The sequence below is a fragment of the Drosophila novamexicana genome, unplaced genomic scaffold, assembly GCF_003285875.2.
Source record: "Drosophila novamexicana strain 15010-1031.04,08,12 unplaced genomic scaffold, DnovRS2.1 tig00000820-arrow-pilon, whole genome shotgun sequence".
Lineage (NCBI taxonomy): Eukaryota > Metazoa > Arthropoda > Insecta > Diptera > Drosophilidae > Drosophila > Drosophila novamexicana.
The window spans coordinates 2,828,063-2,846,704 of record NW_020824828.1 but is presented as its reverse complement, the minus strand read 5'-3'; the positions used below and the strand labels follow the sequence as shown (position 1 = coordinate 2,846,704).

Below are 18,642 nucleotides of genomic sequence, written 5' to 3'. Positions count from 1 at the left end.
TACATACATTCATCAATCATTGGCATTCATTATTGTGCCGATTTTTAGTATTTCCTGCTTTTCTCTTTTTGGAAAAATGCCTGTTGCGAGTGCTTTGCAGCATACCTTGAGGCGCTGGCAATTGGTTGACCAATATTTGATTTAGCTATGCAAATCATATTATGAGCCTTGTAATTATCGCATTATCTAGTTTGTATGTCAAACATTAATTAGCTATTGAGATTTGTTGTGGCCTTTAGCTGATGCTGTGCCCACTTGCTTAGATGAAGCTACTTTATGAGCGAGTATATGTGGGCGTGTATGTGTGAGTGTGGGTGTGTGGGTGTTCGTGCGAGTCCGTTTGTGTTAGTATTTGATGCGTGTATGTGTATGTTCCGGCGTGGGAAACACCCACTCTGAAAGTCTACAGGGACAGCAGCATCACCTACGGCCCACGGACTTTTGGACATATGAAAAGTATTCGCTCCAACTTAACATTGTGGCTTGCTTTATGTAAAAATGTAAAAATATAAAAAAAATCTTCTTTGTTAGAATAGAATTTGAGCACGATTTAATGTTTGCTTTCGCTGCACTAAATAAAATATTATGTAGAGCATGCGCATTCACTCACATCTACGCACTGCACAATGTATGTAGATACATATATATATTATGTATTTTAGATTAAAGCCGTTTGGTTAACTAATTTTGACGCGTATTTTGCAATTATTTTGCTTTATACCCTTCGCCCTATATAGGCAGCTAGAGTCGTTGTCGTTGTTGATGTTGTTGTTGCTTTTGTTGTTGCTTTTGTTGTTGTTGTTGTTGTTGTCATATTCGTCGCACAACTTCCTAGCACATTAGTGTGTACATATGTGCTCTGAGCTAATGATTCTGTTGATCCGTTCCGTTTGAATTGCACGCACACAGATAAAAAAAAAATAAAATAAAATGGAAAAATTTCCTGTATTTGTACTGTTCGGCCAATTTTTTGCTGAAGTTTCATGTAATTTGTTGCTGTTGTTGTTGTTGTTGTTGTTGTTGTTGTTGCTATTGTTGCTGTTGTTGCTGCTGTTGTGGTTGAAGCGTGATGTACGTGCGTCAGCTCAATGCTTGGAACGTCTGCTTCCGTGCTCCGTACTACGAAAAATGTGAAATAACCAGAGATTCGCAGCAGCAGTCGGCGTTCTGCTCCCAATTCGCAGCTGAGCCGATTGTCCCACACAATCTGTGTGTGCGTGTGTGCTTTTCTGTGAGAGTGTGTGGGCAGGGAAAAGCTTTCGATTAGTGATAGCTGAGCGTAAACACTGCGAAGACAAACGTTTTCAATGGGCCTTCTGAATGGGCGAGCGCAGCTCACTAATACACTGACAGCATTTGCGCTCACTGTTCCCACACATACACACACGCGCACGCAGATTGCGTAAAACAATGGAATGGTAACTGTAATCGCTGCTGTTGCTGTAGCCTCGTCCTTGTCTTATGCTTGCGTGTGCTCACAAAGCTTTCCTATTTTTGTTTTTGTTTTTGCCAAAGCTCGCTCTGGTCCATGGGCAGCTTTTGCCAGCAGCCCAAAGGCCTGGGCCAGCATCAGAGCTTTTGCCATTGAGTTTCATGCAGGGAGCGAACGCTTCACTCTCAACCCATGTAAAACAGCTGGCAGCCCAAATCAATTGGGCTGGTCGGTCATTTAAGTCCGGCGTTGCCCCTACCCGCTTTCTGCTCTTCTGCTGTAGTGCAAAAACAAAATATTAAATGACTAATCAAACAGTAGATAGCACAAATATACATATATGCATATATATAACCAACAAAAATAGGAGTATAAAAAGTATAAGCATGTTTGTATGCACATGTTTGTACGTAAGCATCTATTCCTTATTCTTCTGTATTTCGAATAAAAATAGAATTGATGTTCATTTATTGTTCATATATGTCACAATCAAAAATGTTTAACAAAATGACAAGCTGTCAATACCAATAAGTCGTAGATGTCCTGAAGTGCTTAAATACTTGACGTTCAGCTGTCACTTTCGTTTAACGCATGCTGCTCATGGGTGTATATGGTATGGGTGTATGTATTCTGTACACCAGGTGGCGCTAGGCAACTGGTAAACGGCGACAACCCTAAATGAGCATTGGCATTTCGTGATTCTGAATGAAGCGTTGCGTGTGGCGGCAGTGGATTGTCGCCGGAATGTAATATGCGCAGGCCCAGGACTTTGGCGAGTGTGCCCACATAAGCATGTTCATCTTCACCCCCATACCCATCCCAATCCCCACCCCCATCCCCATGCCCGCCCCCGTCTCCGTCCCCGTCATCATCATCATCAATTAGAGCAAGAGTTGCAGCAGCCGAAGACGAACGGTAACTGACAGTAATCATTCGTTAGCTAGCAACGGTAGCCGCTCCACACAAACGCTGCCCACGACACGCGTTGCGCGCAGCGATGCGATACAGTGATACATATTTAGATATAGGGCGAGCGGGAAAAAGTGGATGAGAAATCGAGTTTTGGACGGTCGTCTGTGATATACTGTTACTTGAGCGACGTGCTACTGTGTCATCCGATTCGTGTTTGTTTTATTTCTGTTGTTCCTGATAATTTTCTTCGTTTATAAAAATTCTATTTTAAGCGTTTGCGTTTGCGTTTGCGTTTGCGTATGTGTGTGTGTGTGTGTGCGTGTGCGGGTGTGTGTGTGCGCGTGGAAGCGTCATTTCCCATTTGGCAGGGATAATTGTAGACTGAAGCATTATAATTATATGAAATAAACGCAACACAGATGCAAGCGAACAATGCCAACCGAAATGCACACGTTCACACACGTACGCCCACACAGTTATTACACTTGCGTATGTGTACGTGCGCCTATAAATATGTACTCAAAAATAGAAAATCAGAGTACGACACAGTTGCCATTTTCTTTTTTTTTTTTTTGTTTCTTTTTTTTTGCTATAGCTGCCACTGTAAAAATGGGTCAAACACACAAAAGGCAAACGCATAAAATTATGCGCATACAAACATACATACACATGCATACATATGTATGCATATGTATGCATTTATGTACATGTGTAGAGTAACAATAATGAGGGCCACATTAACGAGCAAAAAATTGTATGTGCGAAAAGCCATGAGACGCTCTCACAATACGCTATTAGGGAAAACATATTTTTTATCATATTACGAACATATTTTCGAACATATTCAAGGAATGTGACAGATATAGAAGTCAATGTTTATGTCATTAGGTAGAATTTGAAACGTTGAAGAAGCTTGTGTGCTTTCCAGAGTGTTCAGCAGGCTACAGGAATGTATACGAGCTATATATCTGAGGCTACAGTATTCACATAAAACTATAGCAATATTGCAAATTCAAGAATGACTTATTAGAAAAAGACAGCTTAAACTTGGGAATAGTTTTTGCAACTGCATTTCTGATAAACAATATGCCATGAGCTTATTGGGACATTATTAAAGGACATATTAAACATTGTATGCATACACACATGGCTTACTGCAAAGACACGTGATTGCATGTTTTTTTTTTAATATATATAGCTTATTAATAATATATCTGTGTACATATATACATATACATATATAGCTATATGCATCATAAAATCAACGCTTAAAACAATGCTGCGCTAAGTAATCAAAAGTAGAAATAAGCGTTTCACCTCCGAACGGAAGCCAATGCCATCCGGAATCAAACTGAAAATACCAGCAGAAACAATGCCAACCAGTTGAGAATTACAGTGAGATAGCAACAGCAACTGTTAACGCTGCCAATATGACTAGTTTTGGCCACCTGGGCGTATGTTACAGCCTGCTGCTGTTAGTGCTGAGCGCCCAGCTATCATTAGTACGGTAAGTCATGGAGTTAAGATCAACATTTTGTCTGTACGACGAATTCAAGAACATTATGGTTCTATTGTCAGCAGACTCTGCTGTCTACTCTAGGATTGTAAACACCCCCTTGTTCCCCATTCTAAGCTTTAACAAATTGAGAATTGCAAGCGTCAAGCAAAGAAACAAGAAATGCAAATGGGACAAAAACTGTGCTTGTGGCCACTAAATCATTATTATTATTTATTGTACTTAGTACAACAACTTTTGCAAGTGCACAATTATTTAAAAAATATTTAATACAAGTATTTTTATATGCTATTCTTGCACAGATGCAAGCGAAAAGAAATGCTCGCAGGCCGCTTAGAGAATGTAACCCAGACGATCTCAAAAATATTGCAAGGATATGATATACGGCTGCGGCCCAATTTTGGAGGCGAGCCATTACACGTGGGCATGGATTTGACTATAGCAAGTTTTGATGCGATCTCAGAAGTTAATATGGTGAGCCTCAATACTGCTACAAAGTGCATGAATCATATAGTAAACGGCATTCCATTTTATACAGGACTATACTATAACAATGTATTTGAATCAGTATTGGCGCGACGAGCGCCTGGCTTTCAACATCTACGGACCGTACTATGATTCCGATGCAGACGACGATGGGGTCAACGATGTGCTGACGCTATCTGGTGACTTTGCCGAGAAGATCTGGGTCCCAGACACTTTCTTTGCCAACGACAAGAACAGGTCAGTCGTTTGATCAGGCAGCTACAGCTCTTGCATATAAACATATCATACTTATCTGTTATACTAGCTTCCTACATGATGTCACTGAGCGCAATAAGTTGGTGCGCCTCGGTGGCGACGGCGCCGTTACCTATGGCATGCGCTTTACCACGACACTCGCCTGCATGATGGATTTGCACTATTACCCACTGGACTCGCAGAACTGCACCGTGGAAATTGAGAGCTGTAAGTAAAGTAGCTTAATGATTGTTTTATTCTGGAGTGCGATATGTCTATTTTCGGTTTTCGTTATCAATCACCCTACCCAACACCATTACCACCTTTCTTTCTGACTTCTTTTAGCTTACATTTTGCTTTCAGTTTAAGGTACATTTTTGCTTGCATTTGCAGATAGAGAGCTCATGCCATTCTTGTCTAATCCATACACAATAAGTTGAAATTCGAACCAATCTATTTGGTGTCCAATCATTTTCAATGTGTCCAAACATTTTTCATTTCTATTCGATGTGAAGAACCGGACAATGTCGGCTCATTTCTGCTAATCATGATCCAGCTTTAGTTATACAAATATTTAAGTTTCAAGTTTTCAGTACCCGTTCACTTATAACACAACCTCAAATTCAGATTAGATAAGATATTTAAGTTAACTCTTGTTTTTTAGACGGGTACACGGTCAGCGATGTGGTCATGTACTGGAAGCCAACACCGGTACGCGGCGTGGAGGACGCCGAACTGCCACAGTTTACGATCATTGGCTATGAGACAAACGATAGGAAGGAACGGCTGGCCACTGGCGTCTACCAGCGGCTGTCGCTCTCCTTTAAGTTGCAGCGCAATATTGGATACTTTGTGTTCCAGACATACTTGCCCAGCATATTAATCGTGATGCTATCTTGGGTATCATTCTGGATTAACCACGAGGCGACGAGCGCACGAGTTGCCCTCGGGATCACAACGGTGCTGACCATGACCACGATCAGTACGGGGGTACGCAGCTCCTTGCCCCGCATCTCCTACGTGAAGGCCATTGACATCTATTTGGTGATGTGCTTCGTGTTCGTGTTTGCCGCTCTCCTGGAATACGCTGCAGTCAATTATACATATTGGGGCAAGCGGGCCAAAAAGAAGATCAAAAAGCTGAAGGATTGTGATCGACATAAAATAGGTAACATCAAATATCCTAGTTTATGTAAACGAGTTGTAATACATTGAATTGATACTGTTATCGTTAGTGTGAGTTATCAAATAGGTGTGACAACCCAAATCTTAGGATGGACATCGAATCTAAGGAAAAGTAACACCACGTTATTCCTGTTGCTTAGAATGTTGTGATAAAATCCATGGTTTTAAACCGAATTACTTTCACTTAAACTGAATCGGTTCCCAAAAGTCAATCGAACAGTAATCAAACTATAATTTTCTGCAAAATGATTTGGGTAATAACACTTTGAGGGGAGAAATAGCTCTAAAGCATGAACCCAACCATTGCATGTATCTTAACGTATTTGGATATGCCAGTAAGTAAAGCAAGTAAGTTCCAGTGGGAAATATTCTCGAAATACCAAATGTTGTGTTTCTAGCTCTTATAAGCTCTGAGTTATGCTCAAAAACCAAAATGTTGATAAAGATTCCTATCGATTTCATGGACTCACGGCAAGTTATTGATGAAAACCGATCTGCGCGGGCAATAGTTGAAGTTTTGTATGTTTTAAGTCCCTAGCTTTTTTGTTCTTGGGTAGAAAACTTTAATATTATGTTATGCGAATAAAAGGCAGGTGAAAGACTTAAGGCACATTGATTGAATTGATTGATAGAAGCTCAAAAATAAGCTCATTGTCTGCTTTTCCTAGGAAATTGCTGACTTCTCACGATTTGTGCATTTGTTTACACAGGCAAATTGGAAAAGTCCGAAACGTGTTCAACCACAGAAGATATTATTGAGCTGCAGGACGTACGCATGAGTCCTATACCTTCGTTGCGCAAAGGTAACTACAATGTAACTCTCGGCTCCATTGGCACCGAGACCATGGACTTGGCCAAGTTTCCGCCAAGTTTTCGTATTACCCGTAACTATGGCACTGGTCGCAGTCAGCTCCGACATCGCGGCCAAAGGGGTAAGTGTGACAAATGGATCTCATATTTATTCCAATATTAATGCTCTCTCTTTCTCTCTGTTTCTCTCTCTTTCTTTCGCTCTCGAACAGGAATCTCAACGCGTCCGCGCGTTATGCATGCCATTAAAAAGAGCGCCTCGGCCATTAGGGCGACATTACCAAAGATCAAAGATGTTAACATTATTGACAAGTATTCGCGCTTGATATTCCCGATTAGCTTCTGTGCTTTCAATCTTGGCTACTGGATCTTCTACATATTAGAATAGGTAGTCGCGGCTGAAAGTCTTAGTAATACCTGCCCAAGTATCATTGCCCCTGGCCACCACCTGCTGCCCTCCCACTGATAAACCATATATGATATATATATATATATATATATATATATACATATATTTATATTTATATATATATGCATATATATACTATATATATATATATATATTGACATTGACCAATTTATATAAATGAATGACAAGCCCGCAACATAAACACATATATACATATACATGCGATATATATACATGCATACATACATACATATGAGTATATTGTTAAGTATTGCTATTCACAATAGATAAATCACAGTAATTGTGTTCCCAGTAATTTGAAAATTTAGGTACACAATTAAATTAAGTACGAGTTTAGCCAAATTGTGCAAGGAATTGGTATGCATTTGGCAAAATATGGACTCGAGCTGCTCGTCATAACCAATTACTTAATATTAAGCAAACAATTTGAACCACGGAGCCAGCTCGATGTGTCAAAAATAATTTCCTCTTGTTCTTTCAAATGCTTTTCATTGTTATCCATAATAATATTCACAATATCACTGAGATCATTTACTGTATATTTCTTAGAAATGTTATTTAAATGGTTTACATATTTTACACAAACTGCATTTTTATTTCACTTTATTCGGGTAGCAATGCGGGAAGATGTCTTCAACAGATCTTAACTCGTATAGTTAAGATCATATTGTGTTTAGGCTACGGAGCTTTTGTGTTGAATTAACTAATTAAACACAAATTTCTGCAGTCCAACAAATGGCTGTTACTATACAAGCCAGCGCGTATACCATTTGCGAATTGTAAGCACTCCAAATTTGTTAATATGATAACTATTTGAATTTAAGAAAGTCAAATCTTGTTCAATGGCAACTCTTTATTTATTACCAAAAAAAAAAAAAACCCCCAAGTCTTTAGCTTACATGGGGATTGTGGTTACGTGTGCTTAACCTGGAAGCAGCCTTTCGATTGGGCTCAAGCTTTAATCATGGACCAGGAAAACTCTTTCTTATACATGCCATAGGCCAGCCAATAGAGCAAATTGAACAAGGCAAAGGTCATGGGAAAGGCAACACGTGCAACTTGATCAATCAATGATATGCTGTTCACATAACTGGCGCCACGTCCCTGGCCGCTCTTCTCGGCGGCGGCATCGCGTTCGCGTTGCTTGCGAAACTTGAGGTCCCCTTTGAGACAGAGCCACATCTGACGCATGCGGGAAACGGCGGGCGGCTCAGTTTGTGTGGTGCGCTCCATGGTCGAGGCATGCGACGAGAGTTTGGGAAATATGTGGGCGGGCGCCTGTTGCTGATTCTACTCAAAAAGTAACAAAATAAAAAGGTCACTTTGCAAAATCTTTGGCTCTGTCACTTACATTATAAATGGGGCAGCTAAACGTGCTATGTTTGGGGTAGCCCCCGCCATTCAGCTCGGCCGGTAACGGCAGCTCACAGTGAAGTGCATCGTGGTCGGCGAAGACAAATACATCGCTATCCGAGTTAGCTGGCTCGCTGTCATCGCTGGCCTCGGCGGCATCGGCAATTTCGCCCGAGGAGAAGCCCAGGGCACCAACATCCTCCCACTCATCCTCCAGCCGCGGAAACTCGCCGCTACCCAGCTTGGTGAAGTAGTGTACACCGGCAAATTCCAAGAGCGTGGCAATGCAATATAGAAAACTCATGAGCAGAAACCAGTCCAGAGCCGTCGCATACTTGACCTTAGGCAGATCGGTGCGTGAGTCCAGGCTAATGGTCGACAGCGTTAGCACAGCCGTCACACAGAGGCCAACGCGATCGCTGGTGGCCTCGCGATGTATCCAGAAGGAGACCCAGGAAAGCACCACAATCAATATGCAGGGCACATAGACCTGCCGTAAGGCGCATCCTGAAGCATTTAGAGTCAACAAAATCATTTAGTTGGTGCTCACCTGTATTAGAAAATAGCCCGTGTGCCGCTTCAGATTGAATGCCACATGCAACACACTAAAGTCGCCCTCACGACGGGTGGATGTGAAATTGCGGTGCATCATGCTGATCAAATCGAACTGGTTAAGGGTCATGCCCGGCACAAAGGAGACAGCATCATCATGATTTTGCCACTCGTATACCAGCTGCTGATTGGTGTAGCCATCTGCAAAGGATTCACATGTTTCAGATGGCTGCAGACCATGTAAGGAACTCAGCTCTGTTGAATACCCACAGCTGCCTATGATGAGTGGACAGGACTGTCGATCCATGGGAAAGTTCTTCAGCTCCATCGGGCAAGTGGCTTTGATGGTTAGCCTGTAAAGTGGAGTTGGAATTAGCAACTATTTAACTGGGCTTGGTAGATTGGTAGATGGGTTCGGTCTACCGCATTGAGTAGAGTATGCCGCCATCCTGGTCCAGTCGCAGCAGCTTATTGGGCACGGTAATTGTGTGTATATGCGAGTGTTTGCCATTGTAAAAGTATGTGTCGGGTCGCCAGATTTTGTCCAGCATTTTGATGCTCAGCGATAAGCTCTTAATGGGCCCCTGAAAGCTCAGCCGCTTGTCGCGCCAATACTGACGGAAATAGCAATCCATGGAGTAGTCCATATCCAGCTCCGACACGGGTCCCATGCTGCGTATGAGTATATTGGTGCGAACCACAGTTGGCAGCCCCTGGCCATGTGTGGGCAGTTGGGATTGCTCGTAACGCTTCAGTAGATTCTCCAAAATGCTTGATATATTCCGGCTAAGCATATCCGCTGAGGCGGTGCGCGGCCGCGCTGAACGCCCCGGACCGCTAGACTTAAGAGCAGCCGTATCATTCACAAGCCGCCGACTGAGGCGACTTTTGACCGTGCTGCTTACCGGCACGGTTGAAAGTGCGCGAAAGGACTCGTATATGCGACTGGCCTTGAACTCGCTGGTTATTAACGGCATTTTTGTTGACTGTGCCGTTCCAGACACTGACACCTTATCACCAGGTGTGGTAACATTGGAAATGCTTTGAGCACGATCGAGTAGGCATACGTAAATTACGCAGCTGTGAAAGAGTTTCCTTCATTTACAAAACATTTCGCAATATACAAAATACAAATACCATTTGATAGTTCGACTCACTATATGGTATCAGAAAATAAATAAAAGCCAAACTAAATTTTGAATTTATTTTTTTAGTTTGCAATTGGGGCATAATTATTTATTTTAATATTTATTTCAAAAGGTACGATCTTGAAGTTCTGGTAAATGGATCCCTCGCAGCCTCCCTTTTACCTTAACTGATCGTCCCCTGCGCTTTTAAAAGTGCTTTTGGCCAGTAGGCTTGGTTGAGCAGCGAGTTTATTCAGAATACATTAACTTAACCTTTTCGAGGCCTACATATAGTTCGACTATCATCATGATTACACTATAATATAATATATATTTGAATTGAATCTGAATTTCGGATTATTTGCCTGCGACTCGAAGCCGATCCAAATGAGTAAATGCTTATTTATGCTTATGCTTATTGAATACACTCATTCAATACCAAGTAAAAACTCTATTTGAGATTTTAGTTTCACAACCCAATAAAATAGTCTGGCTCAAGCCCACATAATACCTATAGAGTGCAACTAAACACGTGCCAGCAAAATGAAGTGCTCAAAACGGCCAAACAGCTCAATGAAAGCAATTTATGTTTTATAATTTTCATGGGTTTTCTTTTTGCATTGTTCAACACTTGAAGTGGCTTTAACAATTAAACACTTGAGCTGGAAATTGTTAAGCTAAAGTGTGCAATAAGCAGTCGTTGCAACCGCAAGATACCCCTTAAAGCAGCCAACCATAGAAGTACAGCTGAAGCATAATACTTAACAAGCTGCATGCTGTGCAACCAGTTAATTAACTGGTCTCTTTTATAAATAATCGACATTAATTGGTATCTTTTATAAATAATCGACATTAAATTGACATATCCAGCGAATGCCCTTTCGGCTTTTTGTTATGTTATGTAAATATATACCCCATTTGTGACTAGGTTACGAGGTATAGAAAGTGTGACATTTTTGAACAATGGGAACAACGTTGGCGTGGGCGTCAGTGGCAACATGAAAACAACACGAAAAGTACAACAACAACAACAAGAAATGCCGTTTACAGGATAACAAAAGAGTGCCTGGATAATTTGTACAGTAGACCCATGATTATGCACATGTGTTGTGCATTTGTGTGCATTTCACATTTACGCACACGAGGACGCATATTTGCTTAAACGATTTCAAAAATGTACGAAATTCTAGCATAATCTACAAAAACCTAGTAACAATATTGATTGCGATTGCAATTTGTTGACTTATAACAGAATTCTGCTAAATATTCTGTAAGACAACAGAACATCTGGAACATAACCTAAAATTTTAACTAAGTGCTTGCATATTTAGGAATATTTTCTTAACAACAGTTGAACTAAGTTTTTGGGTACTATGAACTGTCCGCTAATCTGTGATCTTTGTTTCAAAGGGTTGCCAGGGAACTAGACATGCATAGGGCATACGAAAAGTAGAAACTACAAATGATTTAATATTTCTGGCCCCACTGTGCAACGTGAGCTGTTTACTGGCCGCGGGTGCTTTGCAGCTTTTGAATCGCTTAATAAAAAAAAAAAATAAAACAAAACCATGTTATTCAGTTCACGACCTTGCGACCGTTTCCAATGATGTGCCTGGGTAATCTCGGCGTTTGGGCGCGTGAATGTCTACAAATGTCGATGTTACGCCTCCGGGCTCTTTGGGCCGGACTTGGAAATGTGGCCGTTGATGTAGACTCTTAATTACTTCCTTTTGAAAGGCATAGAACTATAGTTCAAAAAAATGAAAATGCCAACTTTCTTATATAGTGCATATAGCCAGTTGGGTTAGTGCAGCTCTCACTCACTTAGCATTTTTCCACTTCTCAATCTCCCCCCTCACTAGGCCACCCTCTCACTATGCTAAAAAATTGCTTGATTCGCAAAATAATAGCTGCATGCAGCACGTTGTAATGTGTGTGTTTCTGACTATGCACACACTTGTGCATGCGCTTAAACACACACACGCACACACACGTAGATCTAAAATATGCCATAATGCACAAAGGCTGTTTAGAAAATCAGTTTGATTTTCGAATTCGGTTTTGGCTCCAAGTTATTTGCTGTAGCTTAGAAGTTTTGGCATTAATTGAATCTAAACTAAATCTTGGCACACAATTAAAGACTGTTGGTTTCAATGTCGCATGTGGGCACAAGGGGGCGGGGCAATCAACTTAAGCACATTACCCTAGCTGAGAATGCATTTGAGCTGATTCCCTCGGCCCGACCACTTGACCGCATCTGACAGTTTTGCAGCTATTGGCAGTGCTCGAGGCACCAAGTGGCCATGTGCAGGCAGATATATTGAACGATTGAACGTCTGACAGGCAAAATGCGGTGAATATGACTTTAGGTCAATTACTTACCTGGCTAAGAACCGCAACATAATCATAATAATTCAAGTTAATTTAAAAAAAATAAAATTGATATGAAACACACGCGATACGCAGTACTCGAAATATAATTTACGAGCTGAAGTAATCCATCACAATTAGCGTACTTATGGGTAATTGACTATGTTGTGCTGGCCAGAACTTGCGCTCGTTGTTGCCAGCTTGCCGTCTGAATCCCGACAAGGTGGCTGAGACAAGCCTAAGTCGCTGCTGGCTTTGACTCTGGCGTTGGCCATTGAGTCTGGCATGCGCAAAGCATCCATCAAACCAGCAGTGTGGTTGCAACATGCAACGCGAAACGTGTCCATTCCCCTTGCCTGTGACTGTTCAATCCATCACTGCATGGCCCCGGCACAGATCTCCCACACACACACACACACATATATATATATACACACGTGTATGGCCATAGGCATTTTTACCTAAATATGACAGGCCCACACCGCCCAAGACAGTTCGGTCATTGTCTGCGTGATGCTTGCTGCACATTAATTATTTCTGAAAGCCCTCTTTTTAAATATTGCTCTTTAAGAGTGTGCTTGCCTAGGTCAATAAGTAATATTACATTTTATATTTGCGTACATCATTTTTATTCAAATATTCATTTACAGCCCCGCTATTGACTTGAACAAATGTCGTTTGAATAATTAGTAAAAACATGCATCAAACTAATTGAATTTTGGCAGAAGCTTGTCTGAAAAAAACTTGTCAAAAACTACGTTTCAAAGGTATATCTAACTTTATTTATGTTATTAATCTACTAGCTAAGATTTCTGGTATACTTAATAATATACTTGTTGGCAAAACAAAAACTGAAACACAGAATTCACATCCATGTGTGTGCCCTGCAAACGGCAGGCAAATTCAAAAATAACTGCTAACTTGACTTGCTTTAGCGCTGACATTTCTAACAGTATCGATAGGCGCTCTCTTAAAGTATCGATAAACAGAATTGATTGCTGTTATAAAAAATGGCGATCATCATTTTACAGCAGAGCGCAATATCCTGCCAATCCAGAACCCAGTGAAATATGGTATAATGGTAATCGATATCGAAATTCTTTACTTTTAGCATAACTCAGAGCTTATAAGAGCTAGGGACACCAAAATTTATATGTGGACTCGCGTGAGGTTTAAGCAGGTGCACAATATTTCACTTTATGGAGACCTTTTCCTGTTCCCTTCAAAACTAAAAAATTAAACGTATTCTTAAGAGTATAGTCTTGAGGTTTGTATGCCATTTTATGCCCTGCTGCTTGCACAAAGATCGGACAATAGACACCGAAGAAAGCATTTGATATATCCCATCATTCACATGTTCTTTGCTGACTCGAAAAAGTGGCCACAAAATATTGTGCTCACAGAATTTTTGACTTGAACTTTTGGGGAGCTTCCTGCCAAATATAGTGAGACTAGCTTAGGCGTGCCCAAGAAATTTTTGGTTTGATCTATAACAACAATAAGAATTTGAATACTTCAATGAGTTCACCTTTTTGATTAATCTTTAGCCATCAGAACCCAAACATCAATGGATGAAATCATCTCAAAGGAGCTCACTTCCAAAATAATTTCGCTATGCTGCACATAGATTCTGAACACGAACATGGAATTGAATGCCGAATAATAAAGCTGACTAATGACTCCTTCGCATGAAAATCGATGTGCCTTGAGCTCAGATACTTGATAAGAAGTAAGCTGTTGCCATTGGCATTCGATTCGATCCACCCGTTTTGAATTCCATAGATCATTTTTAGTGTTAGGCATATAAATAGTTTGTCAGTTTATTCAATAAAAATGTTCATGCGATCTACCGAAGGGTTCATCATTTCATCAACCGCATTGATCAGTTACTTATGAGATATGGCAGGGAGGCGTCAGTAGAAGCGTCCCCTCAAAGGATTTAAATATAAATACACTATTTTCACAAAATGAACGATCGTTAAATTTTATAAAAGAAACATAGGTATATGCATGTATAAATATTTTTTTTTTGTATACCAGAGAGATGTACTAAGCTAAGCAACTTAAAGTCAAAGACATATCCTCAGACAGACTTTTTTGTTTTACTGCTCCATGTAAGAAGCATTAAATATCTCACTTTCTCTATAACTCTCTCTCGCTCTCTTTCTTTATTTCTCTGATATCTCTAGGACTCGTGACAGGCTTGCGGCCGTGTTCAGGATCCCAAGAGAGCAAATATTTTTGATCAGCAGCAGCTTTGCTGCTTTTGTAAGCTTTTTATTATCAGATTTCTAAATTCTGGCACCTGGCTGCCACTTCAATGGGAACCAGAAATCTTCAATTCACCCACTAAAATATACATCTAGCTCCGAAGCAAACAGTGAGGACAATTGAAATCTATTTGAGAAAATTGTGGCAAACAATGCGTTCTAATTGTTATCTCATGCTTATCACATCATAGTCAAAATGCTCAACCAAATTTTAGACGAATTGCATTTTTCTTTTCTTTTTTTTTTGCGGTGCTGTTGCCCAAGCTCGTACATATAGATATTGCTCAGCCAGTCAACTGCATTTGTATTATCTCACTTAGGGTTATCTTAGCGATAGTATCTGAAAGTAAAACAAAATATGGCATTAGCATGGCCAGATTGAAGATATCGATATGATTGCATTTATCTATAGCCCTGTGTCTGAGGTGCTTTCTTTCGCTGAACTCTGAACTCTGAGAACTCAAGCCCAAAAAAAGCTCGTTGATAATCGCGGCATAATTTACTGTCTGGCACGGTTAATTGAGTCCGCATTATGTTCAGCTAATATGTGTAATATATATGTACATCTGTCCTGTTTTGTGCCGATGTCCGGATGCTGGAGTTCCGCGATATACTTCTTGATTCGTCTGAGCTCTGAACTTGGTTTTACGAGCTTTCTGTTTGTGTACGCAGAACCAGAATAAGAAATTTTTCTCAGCTTCTACCAATTGATCGGATATATATATACGTATATATATGTATATATACAAATATATATATAATTTTGCCAGCAAAATTTTATTCAAACATTTAAAAATTTGTTGTTTAGGTTTTTGCTTACGTCGCACCAGACAGTGAAATTATAGTTAATGCATAAAAATATTCATGGGTATACATATAAAAAAGTATTGTTTTTTTAATGTCTGTATATACACACACACACCCACACACACATATATATGCATGTGCAGCTACATATGAAAATAGATGCATATATGTAGAAGAACTGTCTCTTGCATAGCACAGTTCACTAATCTTTACATGTCGATGTTATGTATCTCTGTGTGTGTGTGTGTGTGTGTGCGTGTGTGTGTGTGTACTTGTAGTTTTTTTGATGTACTTCCTTGTGAAAAGTTTTCTTCTAAGTAAGTAGATCCCATGGATTTAGAAGCCTCTTTTCCAACTCTTTAGCAGTTGCATGTGAATTACATACTTATGTGTATAAAATGGTAAGAAATGATTCAAAATTTATTCAACTAAAATGATATAAGGCAGTAGGGAGTTGTATGTAGAGAGAAGTGAAAATTAACAATATACAAGAAAGGATGTTAGATAAGTTAGCTGGTGATAGAAAATTATAATGAAAAAAGAAAAACGTGTACATAACAGAAGAACTGCCTTATATTAGAAAGTATGTTGTTTGTACATATGCATGTGTTGTATAGCATTTGGCTATTTTCTTGTTTCTTCATATATTTGTGTATATGTGTATTGATACATACATATGTATGCACGGATGTATGTCTATAGCAAAGTATTGTAATTTGCTAGGTTGCTAGTGAAAACATAAAAACATATACATATATTAAATTTTGATCTGTTTTTTTTTTTGCTTTCATATTTTATTTTGTAATAAATTTTAATTGGTTTTTGAATGTTGTCGTGGTTGTTGTTGCTTTTTTTGGTTTGTTTGTTTTTTCTTTTCTCATTTTGGTTGTATTACGCTTAGTTGTTATTTTATATGTTTACTTAAATTATTTTAGACCACATTATGGACCATACTATCCAATTGGCATCTTATAGCTAAGTTATTATTATGTTATTCTCCTCAGCCCCATACATATGCACGTATGTATGTATCTATATACATATTTCAATGATGTCTTCATAGTGTGAAGCTCCATACAATTCAGTTGTATTTGTTTTTTTTTTCATATTTTTGTTGTTGTTGTTTTTCTCTGCTTTTTTTTTAATATTTGTATTTATTATTTAAGTTTATTAACAGTTAACAGTTCTTTAGAAATGGTTTCAAAAAGTTTATTATAATGAACATTTTTCTTTCTCTCCAATATTGTTGCTTTTCTAATATTCCTTGACAAACATACGGTGTGAGTGTTAAATGGTTGTAAATGTGCTCACGACTACACGTGCTCACTTGTGTGTTTGTGTGTGTGTGTGTGTGTGTGTGTGTGTGTGTGTGTGTGTGTGTTTGTGTGTGTGTGTCGGTCTCTGTGGGTGTTTGTGTGTAGATTCATACCAAACTTCTGATGGGCCTGCTAGCGCTTATTTCTTTCCATCATATAATAATACATACCAATATATGAACATGTTTTTATGCACATACATGCGTATGCTCGTAATTGCCAGTGTGTACATATATAACTACATATTTAAATATGAATCGCAACATTTGATGGATTAGAAATGCTCAATTCCATTTGAACAATATACTTATATAATAAATATTTACATAAGTATATTGATTTTGTACTGTTTTTAAAAAATTGTATAATTGTATTTGATCTTGCTAGAGAATATTTCTGTGTTAGATTCCTATTATAATTTGCTAATGTGTAAGTCGACTGTACGAATGGATTATTCTCACTTTATTTTTGTTTCGACCATCGTTCCAATAGTTTAATAGATTAAGGAAATTCTGATCTTGCGCTATTTCCGACAAAAAAAAATTATAGTTACTCGCTGATCTTTATCGGCGATCATTGGAATCAAAATCTAATATATATATATTCATATATAAGCAACAGATTTAAATTCGTTTTCATTTGTATTATTATTATTTTTCGTTTTGAGCGGCAAGCTTTAGGATTCCAGATCAGAAGTTCGGTCAGCCAGCAGTTCAGACAAAAACTGAGGACCATCAGCAGCATTTTGTGTTAAGCACATATTGTTTATATATGCGATATGTGAGATTTGAATGTTTATTATTTTTCGTTTCATTTCATATTTTTTGTTTTTTCTTTTATGTTTTTTGTGTTTATTTTTATTTTTGTTTTTGTTCTTACTTCGTTTTGGACTAAGTATGTAATACGTACATAAGTATATTGCGTAGGGGTTGTTGCGAAGGTGTTAAAACGGTTATTTTTTGTGTATTCTCGTCTATATGTTGCGCGTTTGTGTTTGTGCCTCTGTGTGTCTGTCTGTGTGAGTCTGCATGTTTGTGTGAGTGTTGAGCATCCATTGTCATATAAATTCATGTTAAATTCTTGTATTTAACTCAAAATATTATTGTTGTTCTTTGATAACGTTGTTGCTGTTGTTCGTTAACATTTTGGCAAACTGCGTATTTAAGTTTGATCTCTAGATAACAACTAATTGTTTTTTCTTGTTGACTTTCATTTATCATTATTATTTTACTTTTACTTTGTATTTATTTAGATCGCCTGTGTACCGTTTCTTATTTGTAAGTGTCTAATTCATTTATTTAAATATTTAGCCTATTTACTTATGCATTCAGGGGACACACACAAACATACATACTATGTTCATCAATCATCTGCTTGTGTATGCATTTTAAGAGTGTCTGTGTGCATGTGTAAGTGTGTGTGCGTGTGTGTGTGTGTTGTGTGTGTCAATAACAATACTTTTAATCAATCTTTCTTAGATAATATCATATTTAGCAGTTGACTACGACTGCGCTTGTCACAATAAAACCCAATCAATATCATTAAGAAATTTACGTACTTAATCAATTACTTATTCAGTAATACCATATGTTAGTATGCATATGGAGACACATCCATACGCATGCATGTGCCACTTGAGCAAATACACATATGCACGCATGCAATTATACACACTTCGAATCAATTTGAGTCACATGCTGTCTTAGAGATAATCACTTACAAGATAATTACAAATTTCTTAATTATGGCTTTCATTTTTCTTTTAAGTTTGTATTTTGATGAATTACTAGATTCCCGAAGGTATTGTTTTATTTCATTTACATTGTACACACTTAAATATGT

General features: G+C 38.8%; 2 protein-coding genes across 3 annotated transcripts; one reads left to right on the top strand and one right to left on the bottom strand.

The window, feature by feature from the left end:
• The first annotated feature begins 2,390 nt into the window (after positions 1–2,390).
• On the top strand, positions 2,391–7,106 carry LOC115764291 (gamma-aminobutyric acid receptor subunit beta-like). 2 transcript variants are annotated; one of them, XM_030707223.1, is made up of 8 exons: positions 2,391–2,556; positions 3,589–3,851; positions 4,163–4,334; positions 4,399–4,583; positions 4,651–4,808; positions 5,245–5,748; positions 6,476–6,697; positions 6,788–6,963. In XM_030707223.1, exons 2-8 carry the CDS (start codon positions 3,775–3,777, stop codon positions 6,961–6,963), a joined length of 1,494 nt encoding a protein of 497 aa, XP_030563083.1. In that variant the 5' UTR covers positions 2,391–2,556; positions 3,589–3,774. The 2 variants fall into 2 exon arrangements, with proteins under 2 accessions (XP_030563083.1, XP_030563084.1); XM_030707224.1 differs by lacking the exon at positions 2,391–2,556 and having other exon boundaries at positions 3,775–3,851; positions 6,788–7,106.
• Positions 7,107–7,876: 770 nt separating this feature from the next.
• Positions 7,877–12,597, bottom strand: LOC115764336 (gamma-aminobutyric acid receptor alpha-like). The gene is made up of 6 exons (XM_030707291.1): positions 12,420–12,597; positions 9,334–9,990; positions 9,181–9,263; positions 8,909–9,111; positions 8,357–8,848; positions 7,877–8,295 (listed from the first exon to the last, which is right to left on the bottom strand). The coding sequence occupies exons 1-6, from the start codon at positions 12,443–12,445 to the stop codon at positions 7,957–7,959; spliced, it is 1,800 nt and encodes a 599-aa protein (XP_030563151.1). The 5' UTR covers positions 12,446–12,597; the 3' UTR covers positions 7,877–7,956.
• Between the last annotated feature and the right edge of the window lie 6,045 nt (positions 12,598–18,642).